The 21,022-nt window shown below is 33.6% G+C and overlaps 1 protein-coding gene across 1 annotated transcript in view; it reads left to right on the plus strand.

Moving 5' to 3' along the window:
• Positions 1–21,022, plus strand: part of il16 (interleukin 16) — a 60,359-nt gene continuing 39,337 nt past the window's right edge. Inside the window, exons 1-4 of the mRNA XM_073836445.1 lie at positions 1–120; positions 9,651–10,045; positions 16,574–16,686; positions 18,383–18,515. Of these exons, the coding sequence (XP_073692546.1) occupies positions 108–120; positions 9,651–10,045; positions 16,574–16,686; positions 18,383–18,515 (654 nt within the window). The 5' untranslated portion in view covers positions 1–107. The remainder of the gene's footprint in view (positions 121–9,650; positions 10,046–16,573; positions 16,687–18,382; positions 18,516–21,022) is intronic.

The raw sequence follows: 21,022 nt of genomic DNA on the forward strand, positions 1-21,022 counted from the left end.
CAGCGCTGGACTTTTATCATGCTGAACTGACCCTCTGGAATACTCGGCAAAACAACTGCAAGGACGAGACTCGCAACGCAGGGATAATTTCACTGCAAGACGCAAAAATGCTCAGCTTTGGTGAGTCTTTCATTCCTCTTTGGTGGAAACTTACGTGCGACGTTTAGCCACACCTGATTTGGAGCTCAGAAACAGATGTTAAGACACAAACACACATACTTCATGTCATCAGCTAAACGCATGCAGATAAAATAGCTTTGCAATTGCTGCACGTGTATCCCAAAGCTTGTGTGTGTTTCGTCTCATACTGTACTGAAGTCCAGACACTAATGTTTGTCATAATTAGATCGGATGGAGACAGATCCATCAACATGGTCCCAGCTAAACCATGCCGTCTGTCCAATGCATCAGTGGAAGCATAACATGAGCTGATTCATATCGCAGTTATGAGACTAACATACAATTTATTACCGTTATAAAAAAGTTGAATGTTGTGTCTCAGAGTAATTGAATGCAGGGTTTGCTGGGACGGCTTTAAGCCATTGCATAATATGGAAATGGTTTGATTAGAAAAAGCTCTGCTTGCTGGGATTTGACAAATGCTTTTGATTAAAGAAGGAATTGTGTTCATAAACAATGACGGAGGTGTTTAAGAGAGAGGGGTAATAAATAAGCGGGACATGTGAAATCTCCTCTAAGTTAAACTAGCTATTCAGTTTGCAAATAGCAATAATTAAACTAGCAGGGCAACCTACGTTTCCTGCATTATTCAGTTGTGTTGTTGTCGAACTCCAGGGAAAAACACATTTTCTAAAAGGTTTTCATGGTTGTTTATTTATTTCAATGCTATTTCTGTCAAATCATCATTTCACTTCATCATTTCCATGAGCCAGTGTTGCTTTTGGTCTTTTTTTTTCTCGAAAGTCTTCAAACTAACTGTGACGGCTCTGCGCCATTACATCAATGTTTGAGTCAACACATTCAATGGGAAACAATTTCATACTGTGCCACTGAAATTACTGCAAATTACATTCTGCACACAGATGGAAAATACTGTTGCAAATGACAAAAATAGAGGGAATATGCTATTTAAACTTTTCACCTACATCTTACCATTTAGGTCCCTTTACTTTTTGTTTAGTACAACATTAGGTGCTTGTTAACTTACACACAGCAAACAGTTATTTGCATACAGTTTACATACACCTTGCTTAATTATTTCACACAAAATGCATGTTATTTTTATTTAATACTGACCTAAAGAAGTTTTTTTTTTTGGTTTATAGTCCCTTGTTTGTCCTGAACAGTTAAACTGCCCGCTATTCTTCAGAAAAATCCTTCAGGTCCCACAAATTCTTCGTTTTTTCAGCATTTCTGTGTATTTGAACCCTTTCCAACAATGACTGTATGATTTTGAGATCCATCTTTTCACACTGAGGACAACTGAGGGACTCATATGCAACTATTACAGAAGGTTCAGCGCTCGCTGATGCTCCAGAAGGAAACAAGATGCATTAAGAGCTGGGGGTGAAAACTTTTAGAATTTGAAGATCAGGGTAAATTTAACTTGTTTTGTCTTCTGGGAAAAAAAAATAAGTATCTTCTGCAGTATCTGAAGGGCAGTACTAAATGAAAGAAACATGATATTTAGGCAAAATAAGAAAAATTTACACATCTTCATCTGTTTTAAAAGTTTTCACCCCCAGCTCTTAATGCATCGTGTTTCCTTCTGAAGCATCAGTGAGCGTTCGAACCATCTGTAATAGCTGCATATGAATCCCTCAGTTGTTCTCAGTGTGAAAAGATGGATCTCAAAATCATACAGTCATTAAACAATTAGATTAAACAATTGATTAAAGGTGCCATAGAATGGAAAACTGAATTTACCTTGGCATAGTTAAATAACAGTTCAGTACATGGACATGACATACCATGAGTCTCAAACACCATCATTTCCTCCTCCTTATATAAACCTACTGTTTGCAAAAGACCACCGAAAAATAGGTCAATTCCAACATAACACGACTGTTACGAAACTTTCCCGTGATCGTTAATAGTTACGCCTCCAACATTTGCATCGCCCAATCATCAGTAAGGTCAGCACCTCAGTTAAACAACGTGAGTCACTCAAGGGACACGGTTAGCTTAATGCTAGCGCTAGCCAGTTACATTGCAATACATAGGATTTCATTTACCACATAAACAGAGAGATGCCTGCTGATGATGGTGAATGATGGAGAAATAACTGCGTTGATGGCGAATGATTTACAAATCCTGAGAATCACTGACGAGCAGCTCAACTTGTGTGGTAAGTACTTGTGTCTCTGCATTGTAACTTTACACAGAGCACATGCATCACAGTAATCAGACTAAACTGTCCGCGATTCAAAACGGCAGATTCAACAAACCGCATATTAAAAGCGGCTAGAGCTCCTAATTAAATATATATATTTATCCATGTGCCAGCTATTGAGCTCTGTTAAACAGCCAATCAGAGCAGAGCTCATTAATATTCATGAAGCTTCCAAATAAGGCAAAAACAGAGCCTTTTATTCTAGGGGCAAATCCTAGGGTTGTAAATGGACCTGTAAAACCATTTCTGGAGATCTTTTGCCCTTTCCTATGCCATATACCTTCTATGTAGATATCAGCTTATATTTTTATTGAGAGATTTCAATTTTAAATATTCTCTCAATGCATTCTATGGCACCTTTAAACAAAGTAAAGACGCTTGTTGTTTTCCTCACTTGTAAGTCGCTTTGGATAAAAGCATCTGCTAAATGAATAAACATAAGTGTAGACTATCAGCCAGAGAGCTGATCTCAGTGATTGCAACACGTGTTGGCAGATATGCTACTTTTGCTCTGGCCTAAAGCAAGCACAAGGCTGATATTTCATCACGAATAACCCAGTACATCTCAGTGATTCATCCAGACATCCATTAAGAAAAACACAGTTAGCTTGTGCAAGACAAACAGAAAAGCTCTGTTTTAAAAGACTGTGAGCTGCCTTGCTGTCTACTGTCTATACATCAGAGATGCCCTACAAAAGAATCAGCTACTCACAAATGGTTTTAACAGAATTTGGTGTTTTAAAATATTATTCAGTACTGTATATTTAATCCATAATTTATGGTGTTGAATAAATTCTAAGTAGCCAATATTTATTATAAACAGAATTGCTCTCTCCATCCACCATCTTAAATAGATTTCTTTCACTGAGCTTGTTGCAGTTCATTATGCAAATTGCTTTTTTCTATAACAAATATATGCAAAGCTGCCATACTGTTACATATCACTATACTGATGCCAAACACGGCCGTTACCTCCTGTTACACCTGTAACCCATTGCTCTCAATGAGAAACCTTTGGCTCAATATACTGACACAAAAGGCATTTATGTTTTTGGATCATAAGTCAATTTCTTTAAATATCTTAATAATTTTGCTGTCCGAGAAAGGTGGCAATATACATTTACTAAAAAAAATCAGCAAACTTTTTAAACCTATTGTTACAAAATGATGAATAAAAAAATGCATACTACAACAATAAAAAGTTTTATAACATAACTTCATAAAATAAAAAATGTGTTTTTGCTTTTTTCTTTGATTTATGAAGATTCTCTAAATTAAGTTGTTTTATATTGTATCTTAATAAAACTATTACATATTCTATACTAATCGTTACTACAAACATAGTTTGCACTTACGTCACGGTTTGGCCAGTTACCTGAATGCGCGGACAATTATTGAACATTTTCAGCAGCAATAATCAGCTAAATTTACGAGTTCTGTTCGGTTTATTTGCATTGTTTACTTTCTTTGCCGCCAATATGCGTTCGCCATATTGTCTAACTGACACGCCCCCTACAACTCAGAAACTCGTGGATTCTGAGTTTCCAAGCACATATAAACTATTTGTTTTGGCCATGGCTGCTCTTAGGGCAAATAAGGAGGATACTAACACCAAAGATGCCCGTTACCACCTGTTACACCTGTAACCCATTGCTCTCAATGAGAAACCTTTGGCTCAATATACTGACGCAAAATGCATAGATGTTTTTGAATCATAAAGTAAGTTCCTTTAAATATCTTGCTCATTTTGCTAGCTAAAATGTGTAAGAAAGATGTCGATATATGTTTTCTCCAACAAATTTAGCAAAGCATTTTAAACCTGCTTCCACAAAATGATGAATAAAAAAAAAAGTATAGTAAAAGAATAAACATTAGGTGTTTTCGCTTTTTTCTTCAATTTGTGAAGATGCCGTTAATAAAACTGTTACATATTCTATACTAATCGTTACTACAAACATAGTTTGCACTTACTTCACAGTTTGGCCAGTTACCTGAATGCGTGGTCATATTGAATATACTCGGATGTAAACAGCAGCATGGATTGCATGGTTAATTTACTACTGAATACAACGTTCTGCTAATTTATCTTGTCTAAACCATGGAAAAAAATGTGTGGAAGCTGCTCAATCATATAGAGAAGAACTTAGTAAGCATGAAATGGCACAATATTTTGACAAACTTAAGTTAACAGGTGGTAATGAAACCTTCGAGCAGTATTAATTAAGATGTTAGCCTAATATTTCCCCTTTGTGACAGGAAATGATAAGAACAAACTCGAATGTTGTCAAGATTCTTGGAAATCCTGGTTCAGTTTGGCCAACCACAAACGCCTTCTTTCCTCAGAGAGTTTTTTGCACTCTTTTCCTTGATTTGTTATGACTTTTGGCCAAATAGTACTCCAAATGTTTTTTTCCTGCTCTGACCGATTAGTACAGCCCAAAACATGACAATTATTGAACATTTTCAGCAGCAATAATCAGCTAAATTTACAAGTTCCATTCGGTTTACTGGCATTGTTTACTTTCTTTGCCGCCAATATGCGTTTGCCATATTGTCTAATTGACCCGCCCCCTACAACTCGTAAACTTGTGGATTCTGAGTTTCCCACCACATATAAACTACACTACTTGTACAGCTAAAAACAGCTGAAAGCAGATGACACCGAAAGCTAGACCCATAAAATGTACAAATGGCCGTGGCTGCTCTTACGGCAAATAATAAGGAGGATACTAATACCAAAGATGCCCGTTACCACCTGTTACACCTGTAACCCATTGCTCTCAATGAGAAACCTTTGGCTCAATATACTGACGCAAAATGCATAGATGTTTTTGAATCATAAATAAGTTTCTTTAAATATCTTGCTCATTTTGCTAGCTAAAATGTGTAAGAAATATGGCGATATATGTTTTCTCCAACAAATTCAGCAAATCATTTTAAACCTGCTTCCACAAAATGATGAATAAAAAATATATAGTAAAAGAATAAACATTAGGTGTATTTTAGCTTTTTCTTCAATTTGTGAAGATGCCGTTAATAAAACTGTTACATTCTATCCTAATCGTTACTACAAACACTTATAAGCATTTACAGATAGTTTGCACTTACATCACAGTTTGGCCAGTTACCTGAATGCGTGGTCATATTGAATATACTCGGATGTAAACAGCAGCATGGATTGCATGGTTAATTTACTACTGAATACAACGTTCTGCTAATTTATCTTGTCTAAACCATGGAAAAAACGTGTGGAAGCTGCTCAATCATATAGAGAAGAACTTAGTAAGCGCAATATTTTGACAAACTTAAGTTAACAGGTGATAAAGATATGTTCAAGCAGTATTAATTAAGATGTTAGCCTAATATCTCCCCTTCGTGACTTCGTGAACAAACTCGAATGTTGTCAAGATTCTTGCCCTGGAAATCCTTGTTCAGTTTGGCCAACCACAAACGCCTTCTTTCCTTTTTTTTTTTCTTGATTTGTTATGACTTTTGGCCAAATAGTACTCCAAATGTTTTTTCCTGCTTTGACCGATTAGTAGGCTACAGTCCAAAACATGACAATTATTGAACATTTTCAGCAGCAATAATCAGCAACATTTACGAGTTCCGTTCGGTTCAGTGGCATTGTTTACTTTCTGTACCGCCAAAATGCGTTCGCCATTTTTGTTTAATTGACACACCTCCTCCAACTCAGAAACTCATGGGTTCCGAGTTTTCCACCACATATAAACTATTTGTTTATACGATCTTTCCGACACGACTTCAACGTGTCATTACAGACTGCATTGTTAAAAAGAGGCTTTTAGTGTCTTGACGCGCGTTTCTCTTTGACATGGGAAAGAACATCTTGTGAATAATCTTTCCGCCTACATTTCTGAGCGTCCTTCACATTAGCAGCATGTCTACGATGCCTTTTAATGCTGTCTAGCTCACTAGGTGTTGGAACAGAGCCTCACTGTTCATCGCATCAGGATGCTGCTTACGAGCCTAGACAAAGCTCTCTCGGTAGACTAATTATCCTATCAAACTTTAGCAGCACCAGAACATTAGAACACTTTGAGGACACGGGAGTCATTTGTCAGTATTTGAAGCTGGGATTTTTGTGGCCATCGGTGCCAGAGCAAACAAAGGAGATGCTGGGTAATGTAGTGTTTAAAGGCCAAGAGTGGGAGCTGCTCTCATAAAGTTTCGTCTGTGGAGGTCATAATATTTCTAGACTTCAAAGGGAGGAAATATTTGAATTCTCATATGAGCAATCTGAATAAGAGTGAGGGTAAAGTCTAGAAGTGTCATAGAAGTGATTTTTGTAAAAGTGATGCGGATTAAATGTCAAATAAATATTTGGCAGGTGACGACGAGAATTTATGACATAGTTTACCCCCAAAAATGAAAATATTCTTACCCTCATGCCATGAGAGCAATTTTTTAGTTTTTTTTTTTTTGAAAAGCCGGAGGAAATTATATTATATTTATAAACACGTAGGCTACACACACATACAAATACATATGAACACTATATATACTATATTCATAAAAGTATTCTGAAGTATGATTGATTTGTGAGAGGAACAGGCCAAAATATATATAAAAAAAGCTTTACAGTGGATATTGTAATGTAAAAAATTAGCATCATAAACAAATCAAAATCTTGACTATATGCACCTAAATTAAACAAATTTTTCAAAATAATAAAATGGTAAAAACATTAGGCCCACATTTGACCCTACAACTCACTGTTTTTTATTATAGATTATTAGAAATATTACTTTTCATATAGAAAAACGACATTCAATGTCATACTGTAATTGTTACTTCAATGATTTTGTGAATTTATTTGTGATCCTGGACCACAAAACCAGTCGTAAGTTGCATGGTTGTATTTGTAGCAATTGACAGCAATACATATGAGTCAGAATTATTTTTCTTTTATGCCAAAAATCATTAAGATATTAAGTAGATCATGTTGCATGAAGATATTTTGTAAATTTCCTACTTTAAATATGTCAAAACTTAATTTTTGATTAGTAATATGCATTGCTAAGAACATCATTTGGACAATTTTAAAGGCAGTTTTCACAATATTTAGATTTCTTTGCACCCTTAGATTTTCAAATAGTTATATCTCGGCCAAATATTGTCCTAACAAACCATACATCAATGGAAAGCTTATTTATTCCGCTTTAACATGATGTATAAATCTCAATTTAAAAAAACGGACCCTTACGACCGGTTTTGTGGTCCAGGGTCACATTTAATTGTTATTTTTGACATAGCATTGACATAGGTTTGACATAGACTTCGGAATAAGCAAATGCTTAGCTTAAAACTGATCTCTAGATCAATAGATAGTATATTTATCAAAACAGTATATTTCATGGTACAATATTTGAAAAAAACAAAGTGTGTCTCTGGGATGTTTCTCAATGGCAAGTTGGTGTGGTACCTTTATAAGGCCTGAAGCATGAATTAATTAATAAAAAAAAAACATTTAAATGACTTTTCTACCACCACTTCCATTTAAAAACTTGACTGGCATCTGAAAATAGGACCAGTATTAGCAAACAACTCCTGGCTCCATTGCAGGAAGTTTACTAACTGACCGTTCCAACAGAATCAATCTGTTGAGTCTCAGACCCCAAGGCTTCTTGGAGATAATACCACAAAAGAACTTCATAATGCATGAATTTCTGAGAAGTCATGAAACGTTTCACTTGAAATCTTCACTTTGTGGTGCAGTAGTGCTCACTATCACCACCAGGTGACTATGAGATCATTCTCAACCAAAGTACATCGCGATTTAGATGCTAGCAGTCACAGTATATTCCCACATGTCAGCATGAATGAGCTCATCTCACATGGCTGGTAATGTATGTGCAGCCGGTCATTTATAATGCATGACAGATCCCGTCATGCCTGTAAGGAAGGAAAACAACAAAACCATTAGGTTTAGACTCCTCGATATTGAACTGATAATATAATGCTTATATTTTTATTGAGGGATCTGCATCAGATTGAATTTTCTAATTAGAAAAGATTTGACAGACTTACATTTAAATGAAGAGCCAAAATCCAAAAGTTCAAAATGTCTTAAAGGGACGGTTTAACCAAAAATACAATTGCTGTCTTTGTTTACTAACCCTCATGTCAGTCCAAACCTGTATGATGTTATTTTTATCTTCAAAAGGAAGATTTTGAAGTTTGTGTATGCTTTTTTACAACAGATTAAAATGACTATATCTGTCAAACTACAAAAAGGAGCTCAAGCTCAAGTTTTTTCTTCTTCTTTTTTTAAAGACTCAGTCACTTTGAACAATTGTTGTCTGAAATAGCTGCTGCAGGTTTCATTAAAACAAACAAAAAGATTATGTAAGATTTACTTTGAAATAATTTTCAATCAGAAAGTGTTAGTAAATTTTACAAATGAATAAAGCAAAAGCAAGTACTTCAAAATTAAAATTTTGAAGTATACTAAAAAAGTTGGTGTATAGACAGTTTTCACTTAGAAATTGCTAGTAAATTTCACAAACAATTACAAAGTAGCAGTGACGGTGAATTTCTTGAAGTAGAAAGACTAAAACAGTATTTTCTTTTAAAACATACTTTAGTAATCTTTATTTACAACTTTAAAGGTAGTTTTTAGAGTGTAGAAAAACTGAAATAATATCTTCTAGTAAAAAGTACACTCTTAAAAATAAAGGTACTTTAAAAGGTTTACAGCGATGCCATAGACAAAACATTTTTGGTTCCACAAAGAACCATTCAGTCAAAGGTTCTTTAAAGAACCATCTCTTTCTTACCTTTTCATAATCTGAAGAACCTTCTTTCTCCAAAAAGAACCTTTTGTGAAGCAGAAAAGTTCTTCAGATGTTAAAGGTTCTTTATGGAACCATTTAGACAAAAAAATCTTCTATGGCATCATAAAGCACCTTTATTTTTAAGAGTGTACTCAAATAACTTTTTTACTGTGTGGAATTAAACCAGCATTATAGTGAATAAATAATGACAGATTTCATTTTATTTTATTATTATTTTTTATGTGAATTATCCTTTTGTGTCTGTGCAGTCTATTTCAGTTGGATATTTCCCTCATTCTGAATGCACACAATTAAAAAAAAAAAAAAAAACTCTCACAGTCATGGGGCAATACTTTCTCTTTTTTTCTTCCGTCATGGATCAGAAAAGAAAAGCGCTCTTATCTGCTCCTGTAGCCTCTGTGATTTCTGAGAACACTTAGGGCACGGGAGGATGGCAGAACGGACTCCTAACTGAATTTTCTAATTGCTCTCGTCTGCAGAGCGGCCCCCTCCATTAGCGGTGATGCATCCTGGGAGAGAACCTCCCTCTGTGGCCATCCTGCCTCTGAGAAACACCCACCACCAGCAGCTGCATCACAGGAGGAGAACCAAGAGGATGGAGAGGGGCAAACCGGGACTGCGCTCCAAGAAGCTGGCCATCCTCTCACGGTCGCTCATCATCTGCAGCTCCAGCACCAATGAGGACGCGTCCAGCCCAGAAGAGAGGTACCGTGAGCCCTGGGACGGCGGGCTGGAGGAGAGACACCGCAGGGACCCGCTGGAAGGGTCAACGGGAAATTCGGAAAACTACATGACGAGGAGCGTCAGCGTCCAGGTGCCACAGAAGGGCCAAGAGGGGCCCAAAAGAAATATGAGGCGGTCCTTCTCCATCAAGGTATGTGTTACTGATGACGTCACAGAAGCTGGACTTTCCTATTGGTTGCATTTGCAGACATCACTGAAGTGAGCTGCACAGGCAGAATGAAGTTTCATAAGATTTAGAAAGACATCAATATTAGACTTTTTATATCTAGGGGAAGCAAGAGAGAGACGGGAGGAAATAAAGACTAACAGTTACTCAAGTAACTTCAGAAAGAGTTTTCGATAAGTTGTTAATGCACTGCTTTTCTGTCATGTTTAATTCATGAATAAATGAAAAGTATAGTGCAACCTCTTTATAGCTCAAGTGTTGCTTTGGATTGCACAGATGGAAACATACGTGTCCACCAGTCACTTGTGATCATATATAATGAAGAAAAAGTCAAGTTTAAAACGTACAAGGAAAGAAAAATACATTTTTAAATTATTAAATAGATGATGTCTCAATAATAACAGTGCAGGAAAAAAATTAACATAATTTGTATCACATTCTGCAAGTGAGTTGTGCAGAAAATATATAAAATATATAGTACGTACATTTTTAATTATTAGCAGTGTTGGGGAAAGTTACTTTTAAAAGTAATGCATTACAATATTGAGTTGCTCCTTAAAAAGGTAACTAATTACGTTACTTAGTAGCTTTTTATGGAAAGTAATGTGTTACATTAAAAGAAAAGTAAATTCACGTTTGTACAGTAGACCGCAGAAGAAAAAATGTCAACTCTTCAGCAATAAAAAAAAAAAAGGAAAACAAATGTTGGATTATCTTGAGTAATTTTTGCTTATTAGTATGAATGAATTGTATCATAGAAGGTCAAAGGCATCGGTTAATAAAATAGGATTAAATACATAAAGGATATTTGTATTATTTAACATATTTAATTATTGGTAACACTTTACAATAAGGTTCATTAGTTAACATTAGTTAACCACATTAGTTAACATGAACTAATAATGAACTGCACTTATACAGCATTTATTAATCTGTGTTAATGTTAATTTCAACCTTTACTAATACATTATTAAAATTTTGTTAACATTAGTTAATGCAGTGTGAACTAACATGAACAAACAATGAACAACTGTATTTCCGTTAACTAACGTTAATGAAGATTAGTAAATACAGTAACAAATGTATTGCTCATGGTTAGTTCATGTTAGTTAATACATTAACTAATGTTTAACTAATGAACCTTATTGTAAAGTGTTACCTAATTATTACAGGTTTGTGTTGAATTTCACTGTTTTTATTCATTTTGAGGAATACTGTATCTGTTTTTTTAGTAAATGAGATTATTTTTTGCATGTTCACATTTATTCTAGAACTAAAGTAACCTCTAACTCACAATTACTCTCAACATGGGGACAGAAGAGCTTTTAATCAATAAATGGGGGGGGGGGGGCTTAAATTAAAAGAACTGTACAGCATGTTCATATGAAAGACTGTGAAAAATTAAATCTAAATTAATCTAAAAATGATCTTAGACAAAAATACTATAATTACGATTATGTGATCTTCTGTAGAGCTGGTTATTTCTGAAATTGAATTGATGAATTCTAATGATGATATCTGAGAATGGCAGAGTATTTATCAAAAGTTTTCCAGTGCAATGTTAATTCTGGCTTGCCTGTTTGGATCACAGGGATGTCTCCTGCTGAAATGAATCATTATCACATGGCCGGTGTGATGGGAGATTCTGTGGTTCTGCCCAACTCATTACTCCTGCACAAAAGAGAGCTTGTTGTGATACAGAGAAACACAGAATGCAGTGCTCATATGGCTCACATTGGACATTTCTGCAAAGTCTTAAAGTAAAACATACGGATAAAACACCATGTGACCTTTGCACACCATTATAACAACATTTACGTTTGCTGTGAATAAGACACTGTGTTCAGAATAAAAATTCCCTGATAATTTACTCACCCCCCATGTCATCCAAAATGTTTATGTCTTTCTTTCTTCAGTCGAAACGAAATTAAGTTTTTAAGGAATAATTTCCAGGATTTTTCTCCATAAAGTGAACTTTTAGGGATCAGCGGGTTAAAGGTCCAAATTGCAGTTTAAATGGCGCTTCAAAGGCCTCTACATGATCCCAACTGAGGAATACGGGCCTTATCTAGCAAAACAATCACTCATTTTCTTTAAAAAAATACAAATGTATAAATACTTTGCACTCTCTGCGATGCACCCTGCAAAAACTCAATCTAAAAAGTGAGTTTTAAAATGAATGGAAGGAAAATTTAGTTGCGGGCTCCATCTTCTGGCCAGATGCGGGAATTCATTCGGCATGCAACTCTCACAGTGCATTATGGGTATTCTCTAGCCGTTGGATGTATATCAGTTGTACACTTGTTTTTGCAGTGCATTGTGAGATTGAATGAGTGCACTCGAGAATGTCCACTATGGTTTCCACCACTAAAAATTGCTGTTAAAGGAACATTTTTTTTTTTGGAAATAGGCTCATTTTCCAACTCCCCCCCGAGTTAATAAGTTGAGTTTTACCGTTTTGAAATCCACTCAGCCGTACTGTTCTGGCGATATCACTTTTAGTATATCTTAGTGTAGATCATTGAATCCTATGAGACCAATATAGCATCGCGTTCTAAAAAGACCAACGAGTTTCGATATTTGTCCTACTGCGCCTGCTTTGGCCATATTACAGCAGCAAACTTCCTTGACTATTACACCGGAAAGGAAGTGTAGTTCCTAATCTTATCAGCCTAGAAAATCGCAGCTTTACATTTTCCATCGGTCTTAGTACACGATATAACTACAGAAGAGTCAGGTTTTAAATAGGACAAATATCGAAACTTGTTGGTCATTTTTGAATGCAATGCTATATTGGTCTCATAGGATTCAATGATCTATGCTAAGCTATGCTAAAAGTGATATCACCAGAACAGGAGAACGGCTGAATGGATTTCAAAACGGTAAAACTCAACACATTAACTCAGGGGGAGTTGGAGAATGAGCGTATTTCCAAAAAAAGTGGAGTGTTCCTTTAAATGGCTAAAAATGGTTATATAAGGGTATACGGGGTGATTTCGGATACAGCCTGTTTTATTGCATGTTCGCTTTGTAAACACTGTTGGTATTCCCGCCTACCTCATGTGTGTGTGATGATTACGTAATGTTTGAGGTCAAGTTAGTGCAAGACGAGCATTTGTGGTTAAAACTACTAGATTCCTACTTATCTGGGATTGTGTAGAGCCCTTTGAAGTTGCATTAAAACTGCAATTTGAAAGTTCAAACCATTGGGAACCATAGAAGTCCACTTATATGGAGAAAAATCCTGTAGCCTAATGTTTTCCTCAAAAACCTTAAGTTTCTTTGCGACTAAAGAAAGAAAGACATGAACATCTTGGATGACATAAATCATCAGGAATTTTTTATTCTGGAAGTGAACTAATCCAGGGAAAAGAAAACAAAGTCTGCCTGACATGTAAAATAACCAACCACAGTTCAAGTCGTTTTTATGCTACTTTTAGCCACAGTTAGATGATGCCCCACAATAATAACACAACAGAAAAAAAGTTTAAAAAATGTATATAAATATATGGCAAAAGACATTTCGAAACACCATGTGTCTTATTTATGCATGATAATTCGTGCAACGTTTAGTGGATGGGACTGTTTGAAGTGATTAATGAATAAACATAGGATAAGAAGAAACCTATTAAACGCGCAATAACCCGCGAAAAAGAACTTCAGTTGCGCGCCCAAACATTCAAATACAAACAGCTATTCTCCGTGACATCATAATGACTGGCGTTCTAAATTCGCGCCTTCTAGTTTAAATATCAGTGGAAATCTCCCTCGAGTGTGTGTAACTGTATGAAGGAAAGGTAAGTTCAATACCGACGGTCGAGTGAAGTTTCCTCGTGAAGTTTCATTCGGCGAGTCTGTGCTTAGGACTTCGCGGGTTGCGTGCGCTAAACGCAATTCCCGCGAAGGACTTGACGTGTCTGCTGCTACGTTGTGCCGCGTAGCAGCATCCGGTTTTACCGGCACGGACTGGCACCCGGTTTACTCGTGCACACCCTGGGGTGAGGCGCCAGCGCACTCTTAGACGGGGTGTAAGGCTGGCCCTGAAGACCCCCAGGCAAACACGGGAAGCCGGCCCCCTCCTCAACATATAGAATTGGGTGGGGGGAGGGAGCATTTTGTTTTCTCAGGGGGGAATACTTTTTATAATGTGACAAACAGACATTTACCAAAACAATTACAAAGCGTATTCTGACCAAGTTCTATATTAAAACAAACATTCTTGAACCCAATGGCCAATCAGAGGCATTTAAGTTAGAATCCACTCACTGCTCAAAAGTTTTTTTTGTTCTTAAATTTTTTTTAAATTAAAATTACATTTTATTTTCGACCTGCAATGAACAAATGTGCATATCAATATACAGCTGTTATTTAAAAAATAGAATAACTTTGGTTTTTATATTAAGTAGAGCATGATTCATAAATTGTGGATATTTTTTTAATGTGTGATTAAAAGAACTCTTTAAATATTTTTAAAAAAAGTGTTTGTGGTGGAAACGACATGGTGGTGGTAGAAATGGCAGCGTATTGTGGAAATGACAAGAAATTAAGGTAAATGTAGGGAAGCTTCATCCCAATGCTGGAACATGACTGTTTCTGGAATGAAATTATTATGATATATTTTGTATAAAAAGTAATATTGATAGAGGTCTCATATTAAATACTATAATGTATTTTAATTATTTTACTAGTGCTTAATTCAAGGACATTAATAGTTACCAGATAAGTCATATTTTTAAACTGTATTTTCATTGTTGAAGTTTAAAAGTCTGGGTGTGCGACAAGGAGAAAACACTGATTTTGACACCTATAAGAAGGTTGAAAAGTATGAAAAAATTATAATACAAAGGTAGTAAATTTTTTTAGGTTGGTTCTAGCTTGACAAAGAAAGAGGAATTTGTCCAAAATTATATGTATTTTTAAAAATATGACCAAAGTACATAAAAGTGCCCATAGTCTAAGAATCACCCATATATATATATGTATATATATTTTTTTTTACTGTGGCTCTTTCAGGAAAAAAACAACACAATAAATAAGGTTCTTAAACATTTTTACTCCAATTTTTTTTGTAGAAGTAACAAAAAAATATTATATAAAAATATAGGCTGTTTTCTATTATCCAAAGTACAGCAAAAATATTAAAATATTTGTACTTTTTAAAATAATTGTTTTCTATTTGAATATATTTTAAAATGTAATTTATTCCTGTGATTTCAAAGCTGAATTTTTAGCATCATTATTCTAGTCACATGATCCTTCAGAAATCATTCTAATATTCTGATTTGCGGCTCAAAAACATGTATTATTATTATTATTATTATTATTATTATTATTATTATTATTATTATTATTATTATTATTATGTTGAAAACAGCTAAATATAATTTTTTCAGGTTTCTCTGATGAATAAAATTTAAAGAAGAACAGCATTTATCAGAAATAGAAATATTTTGTAACATTATAAATGTCTTTATCAACACTTTTGATCAACTAATGGAATCCTCGCTGAATAAAAGTATTAATTTCTATCATTTCTTTCCAAAAAAACCCCATTATACTAACTCCAAGCTTTTGAATGGTATAGTGTATGATGTTACAACAGCTTTTTATTTCAGATAAATGCTGATCTTTGTATCTTTCTATTAATAAAAAAAAGTACTCAACAGTTTTAAATATTAATAATAATAATAATAATAATAAAATGTTTTTTTGAACAGCAAATCAGCATATTAGAATGATTTCTGAATGATCATGTGACACTGAAGATTGGAGTAATGATGCTGAAAATGTAGCTTTGATCACAGGAATAAATTACATTTTAAAATATATTCAAATAGAAAACAATTATTTTAAATAGTAAAAATATTTCAAAATTTTACTGCTTTTATTGTACTTTGGATTAAATAAATGCAGGCTTGGTGAGCAGAAGAGACTTTTTTCAAAAACGAAAAGTTCAAAAATGATATACGATAAAGTATCATTGGCACGAAGGTGAAATACCATCAAGAAGGAGATGATAAAATTGCAGCCAAATGATTTATTCATCACACTGAAAGTTCAAGTCAACCATATTGCATTGTGGGATACAGTGTTTCACAGTTGATCATCTGAATATTTCATGCATACAGAACATTCACATACTGTGCACAGCAAACATGCTGCATGCTGCAGAAATAGTATGAGTAGTATGGTTTTACCAACACTCGATTTTTGATTCTAAGCCCTAATATGAAGTTACCCTGGTAAAATGAGCCACTCTCTTCTGCTCTCTTTAACTCTCATCTAGTTAATTCTGTGAAACATTGCAGCTCTTTATAGCGGGGCCTGTAAAGGTCACTGATGTGGTTCATGGTCTAATAAAGCACAGCTATTATGGTCACATTTACCTCAGCTGTCAAACCGTTGATTTTTTTGGTTGTTAACCAAGCTCTTTTTATATGGAGGAAATAGTAGTGCCCTTGTCTGACTGATCTGATGGCTCCTCTGGAACAGGAAAGCAGTTTCTGGAGAATGTGTGTCGCCACGCGGGAGGAGAGTCTACAAGTGGGTGATAACAAACTTCAGTCCGGCAACAATGGTGCTACTGTTGGACGAGATTTACACAGGTAATAATCAGCTCATTTTGACTGCTTTATATGTTGTCCAAACACAGGGTTCAACAATAAGGATCTTATTCCTGGTTCAACTGGGCCAGCGGTTTCATGGCAGCAAAAGTAGTTTTTTTCAACATATTTTTTTGATTTACAAAAAGTTATAATAAATTACACTATATTCAAAGTTGTAAATAAAACAAAGTACATTTTACAAGAAAATACTGTTTTTGTGTTTTATTTCACCTTTAATTCAATGTGTCAAATAAAAATAATTTATAATAAATAATTATATTGATTATAAATGGTAATTAAATGATTTGAAATGTAAGTTAATAAATAATAATAATGATGAATCAAATGTATGGTGGAATTATACATTTATTTACATTAAATAAAAATAAATTCAAAATATTTTTATTATAAAATGTAATTATTTAAAAGTAATTAAAATGTCAATTAATTCAATAATAATGAATAATAATAAGTAGTTTAAATAATAAAGTTTTTGGGGGAACTTTAAATAAAATTATTTATAGTAAATAAGTAATTTTAATAATATTTATTATAAATAAATTGTAATTAATTAAAAGTAATTACAATGTAAAATAATTCAATAATAATAATAAAAATAATTATTATTGTTAATCAAGTGTACAGTGGAACTCTAAAATAATAAAATAATTTTGTAATTAAAAATAATTAAAATGATAATTAATTCAGTAATAAAAATAAAATTTCAAGGAAATCTAAATAAAATTTATACTAAATAAATAATTATAATATTTATTATTTCTTAATTATTTATTAAATATACTTAATGAAAAGTAATTACAATGTAAAATAATCCAATAATAATAGTAATAATAAATCAATTATAAATCAAGTGTATGGTGGAACAAAAAAAATATTTACATTAAATAAAAATAATTAAAATAATATTTTTATTTTAAATTGTAATTTATTAAAAGTAATTAAAATGTTAATTAATTCAGTAATAAAAAAGAATGGTAATAATAATAATAATTGAAGAGCTTCAAGGAAATCTAAATAAAATTATTTATACTAAATAAATAATTATAATAATATTTATTATTTTTTAAATATTTATTAAATACACTTAAATAATGAAAAGTAATTACAATGTAAAAGAATTCAATAATAATTATAGTAGTAATAGTAATAATAAATCAATTATCAATCAAGTGTATGGTGGAACTAAAACTATTTACATTAAATAAAAATAATGAAATAATATAATATATAAATTGTAATTAATTAAAAGTAATTAATGTTAATTCAACAATAATAATAAAAAATAATAAAATGATATATTAAATAAATAATATATATTATTATAATATATAATATTAATTACATTGTAAGTGAGTTCAATAATAATAATAATAATAATAATAATAAATCTTATTTGTATTATTATTAATATTGTTGTTGTTGTAAAAGTATTAATTAAAAAAACAAATAAACAAAAAATAAATAAATAAATAAATCACTTATATAAGGGCTCACACTGACCCTGGTCCATCTGTCCGTTCTTACTGTTGAACCCTCTAAACAATTGTCCTATTCACATGTTCCCATGAAAAATGCATGCGTGTAAACATACACCACACATACACACAGCTCTCTACATATTACAGCATAAACGTAAGTGCCTTAATGCACATATTTTCTTATTTTCTGTCTCTAGGGACACTTATATCTACTTTGGAGACCGGCTTGCCCCATTTAACGGACAGATTATAAACGATCAACCAAAACTAGAGGCTGATCCAGAGAAAAGGCCTGCGCTGAAGACTGTATGCAGAACCACCAGCAATGAAGTAAGACTTAATCAGCTGCTTGTCCATTAAAAACATCAAAACATTCTTCTGAGCTGATCTGAGGTCAGTTCTGTGGGTTGGGATAGATGAGCGTCTATTCTAAGCATTCTGAAAATGTCAGACGACCAGCCGAGATCCCAAATAACTCTTACACTCCTACAGACTCGGCTATGCCTCTGACAGCAGGCGGACATTGCTATGCAAAAATCAGGAGGTTATTTCTCGGAAACAAACGGTCTATTGTTCTTGCTTAATTTGAAAAATCCAACAAAATGAGCGTGCCGTTTAGTTGAGAATGGTTTCAATTAGCCATATTACAGAAATACTTAAACTAATCAGCGAACTTCAAAAATTTCAGGAAACTGACTGCTTGAGAAGACCATCTGAAACATTTTTAATCATAGCTTGATTATTTTCAGTAAAATGGACCAGTTCTGAGATGTAAGTTATGTTTAAGGGTCAAAGACGAAAAAGGGTTTAAAGGGATAGTTCACCCAAAAATGAAAATTTGATGTTTATCTGCTTACCCCAAGGGCATCCAAGATGTAGGTGACTTTGTTTCCTCAGAAGAACACAAACGAAGATTTTTAACGAAAACCGGTGCAGTCTGCCAGTCATATCATGGACATGGATGGGCACCAAATCTTTAAAAGTAAACAAAAACATGCACAGACAAATCCAAATTACACCCTGCGACTCGTGACGATACATTGATGTCCTAAGACACGAAACAATCGATTTTTGTGAGAAACTGAACAGTATTTATATCATTTTTTACCTTTGATACACAGCCACATCCATCTGTCATGAGCACTAGCTCATCATCCGGTTCGTGACATGTGTAGCGCTCTGGCGTAGAATACGCAAACACCGGAAGCGATCTGTCGCATGTATACGACACACTCATTGTTTACACAGTGCACAGAGATTGTGGGTATAGCGGCTATTCAAAATGGTAATTACTTGCGCGGATCCTGATTGTTTAAACTGATTTAAAGTTAAAAGATTACGTTTGCTTGCGCAAACTCATCCGGGACTTTTCACTGATTTCCCCTTACGGCGTTTGCGTATTCTACGCCAGAGCGCGTGCACATGTAATGTGCCGGATGATGAGCTCGTGCTCAGGACAGATGGACGTGGCTGTGTATCAAAGGTAAAAAATTATATAAATACTGTTCAGTTTCTCACAGAACCGATTGTTTCGTGTCTTAGGACATCAATGTATCGTCACGAGTCGCAGGGTCCAATTTGGATTTGTCTGTGCATGTTTTTGTTTACTTTTAAAGGTTTGGTGCCCATCCATATCCATGATATGACTGGCAGACTGCACCGGTTTTCTTTAAAAATCTTCGTTTGTGTTTTTCTGAGGAAACAAAGTCACCTACATCTTGGATGCCCTGGGGGTAAGCAGATAAACATCAAATTTTCATTTTTGGGTGAACTATCCCTTTAAGCATTAAAACAGTAAGTGTAATACTGCTTTAAATCGTTGTTGTTTTTCCCCAAAAATATTAAAAAGTTTTATGATTAATTGAATTGCATTTTTGTTTTTGTGAGCAAAAAATAAATATCATAAATGTTTCCCTATTTTACAGAAGACACCCACTAAAATGTCATTCAGAGTAACAATCTCGTCAGGCATATTTACAAACAAAAATCAATTTATGACATATTAAAAGACAAATTACCTTCACCCCAAATACTAATTAGTTGTAATTCTACATTTTTTTTTTATTTGCCACTATCCTAGGTTTTACTCATTTGTCAGTAAGAATTTTTTACTAATTTAAAATAACATATTGAAAATATTTAAAAAATATATTTGTTAAAAATGTTAAAAATATATTTTCTACCGATGTACTTTGGGCCATTTAAAAAAGTGTTTGTTTAAAAAAAAAATACAAAAAATTTAAAAGCATATATTTTTCTCTCTATACAGTATTTCAGTTAAAATATACATGTTCCAATATAATGTTCCAAAAAACTTACAATGTTACAAAATACATAAAAAATTTAAATGATTAAAACATTATAAATCAAGTTTTGATCTTTAGTAGGTTTTATTTGATTCACATTTTCAGCATTTTAATTTAGCCTAAATGTAGGTTGTATTTTCTTGGCCTTCAAATACATTTTGAAATATTTTGGTATATAAAGGTTTCACTGTTTCAATGTTTAATAAATTTGTTAGATATGGCTTGGGTAATTTTTTAATGTAAAATATGGGATTATTTCAGTTGTTATCATCTTCTAGATGAAAACTGTATGTCTGATCACTAAGAAAAATAAATAATAAGGAAACACAAAGCCGGGGGGTGAAAACTTTTGGAATTTAAAGTTAACTTTTTTTTAACTTTAAAGTAAACTTATTTTGTCTTCTGGTAAACATGTAAGTATCTTTTGTAGCTTCTGAAGGGCAGTACTAAATGACAAAAAATACGATATTTAGGCAAAAGAAGAAAAATGCACACATCTTCATTCTGTCCAAAAGTTTTCACCCCCCGGCT

The sequence above is a fragment of the Garra rufa genome, chromosome 3, assembly GCF_049309525.1.
Source record: "Garra rufa chromosome 3, GarRuf1.0, whole genome shotgun sequence".
NCBI lineage: Eukaryota > Metazoa > Chordata > Actinopteri > Cypriniformes > Cyprinidae > Garra > Garra rufa.